Source organism: Etheostoma spectabile, chromosome 2 (genome assembly GCF_008692095.1).
Source record: "Etheostoma spectabile isolate EspeVRDwgs_2016 chromosome 2, UIUC_Espe_1.0, whole genome shotgun sequence".
NCBI classification, from domain to species: Eukaryota; Metazoa; Chordata; class Actinopteri; order Perciformes; family Percidae; genus Etheostoma; species Etheostoma spectabile.
The window spans coordinates 6,761,133-6,763,240 of record NC_045734.1 but is presented as its reverse complement, the minus strand read 5'-3'; the positions used below and the strand labels follow the sequence as shown (position 1 = coordinate 6,763,240).

At 38.2% G+C, this 2,108-nt stretch overlaps 1 protein-coding gene across 2 annotated transcripts in view; it reads left to right on the top strand.

Annotated features, from left to right (window-relative positions):
* tmem131l (transmembrane 131 like) overlaps positions 1-1,149 on the top strand; it is a 44,278-nt gene extending 43,129 nt beyond the window's left edge. For both annotated transcript variants that reach the window (XM_032535881.1, XM_032535875.1), the window contains exon 34: positions 822-1,149. In XM_032535881.1, coding sequence (XP_032391772.1) covers positions 822-1,130 — 309 coding nt within the window. In that variant the 3' untranslated portion in view covers positions 1,131-1,149. The remainder of the gene's footprint in view (positions 1-821) is intronic.
* Positions 1,150-2,108: the final 959 nt, after the last annotated feature.

Sequence of the window (2,108 nt, the reverse complement as noted above, 5' to 3'; positions counted from 1 at the left end):
TACTGGTGTTATTGTTGAATACATTGTAAATACATATTTCTAAAATTGTATGACGTTTTTGTTGAGGTATTACACAATATTTTTTGTGACAGTTTTGAATCCCCTAACAAATAACCCATATTACAAAAAAAGACTAAAACTAATAAAAACTAAACTAAATTTGAAAACAAAAAGTCCAAACGCAATAAAAAAAAAAAAAACTAATGATAAATGCAAAACTATAATAACCTTGGTTTGGTACTGCCAGTATGTTTTGTTTTGTCATGATCAAAAAAACCGTGGCAGAGAATCGTGACATCCATTCTAAACAAAAAAATAGTGATTCATATTTTTCCAAAATGGTCGGGCTCTTGCATGTTTGAGTACTGTAGGCAAGTTATAAGGCTTTGTTGGATTTTTATATCTCAAAAAATATAATATGTAGGATATTTTTGCCTTTTGTAAATGTCAAAAAATGTATAATTGGACAGGGGGATCTTGTCATTGCATGGCATGCGTCAAAACCACTAGTCACTATGACTCCCGAAAAGATAACTTTTTATTGCTGAGGGTGGAGATAGACTAGAGCTGAGAGGTAATTTTATTTTGGCTGAAAGAGGAGAGACGAGATTAAAAATGCAGAGAAACGACAGCAAGGTCATCACCTCAGGGTACAGACTGCCAGGTGGCCGTAGGTAGCAGAGCACAGTGACAGGTAAGGTTAGAAAATGTCATTGAAGTATAACACTCCGAATTAACTTTGGACAGCACACAACGCAGTTACAATATCACAGAAAAAGTGGCTTCCCAGCTTATATCACCTCTCTCTCCGCCCTCCACAGCCATACTTCTCGGGTACCCGCAGCCTCTCTCCCATGTCCAGTCTGTTTGGATCCATCTGGACGCCCCAGAGCGAGCACTACCAGAGCCACTTTCAACCTGAGCGGTCAGCCCCAATGTCTCCCGTGTCCCCCATCACCCCGTCTCATTCTCCCTTTACCCGAGAGCCAGAGGGGAGGTGCGCTCCCATCCAGTACTCCAGCTTCAACCCCTTCGGGCCTCACATGAACCTGGACATATGGAACTCTTCCTCTAACCGCAGCTCCAACTCACAACTCTCCAACGACTCTGGCTACTGTGGAGATGTTTAAAACAAATTTAAAAAACAAAGCAGAAGAACCTTAACAATTATTGCGAATACATAAAACATTGATATGTAAAAGAAAGGAAATAAAAATGAATGTTCTTTTATCATTAATGGGGAAAATGTGAATATTCCTTCTCTTTTATGTTCCCATTTTCAAATGTTAAATGTTGTGAAAGGTTAAGCATTTGTTGTATATTTTTCTAGATGTTTTGCAGTTTTGATCATAGAAAATAAAAAAAAAGGGTTTGTACTTAACAACAAATAAGTCATTCTTTAATTACATAATGTAGTAATTATCTATCTACCGACCTGTCTGTCTCTATTTCTTGGCTGCTCTCTATTTCAATCACTTGTCAGAGCCCACAAGTGCATTCATGTTCAAACATTCATTCAAGCTTTTAATTCCATAATATGAATGCATTGGGAACACCGCACATTTAATTCCAAATCAAAACAAGACAAAATTGACCAAGTTTGTGTTCTACCTTTACAGAAAGTGAAGAAAAAGGAATATTAGGCTGTTCACAAAAGCAATATCTGCATTTTTCATTACAAACTAACATTTACTGTATAAACTGAAAAAAAAACTTTGCTTTACTTTGAATCACTGCACTAATATTTAGTTGCATAACCATTGTTTGGAGAAGTGTTCACATCTGTGTTGCATGGAGCGACCAACTTCTGGTACCTGTGAACAGGTTTCCAGCCCGGGACGGTGAACTACATTCCACAATTCCTCTGCATTAGTGGGTTTAGCCTCAGAAACAGCATTTTGATGTCACCCCACAAGTGTTCTACGGATTGAGGTCAGGGGATTGGGCTGGTCTCTCATTTGTTCATCTGGAACCAAGACTTTGCTCGCCTACTGGTGTGTTTTGGGTCGTCTTGTTGAAAGACCCATTTCAAAGGTATTTCTTCTTCAGCATAATGCAACATGACGTCTTCTAGTATTTTAATGTGTTGAAACTGGTCCATGATCCCT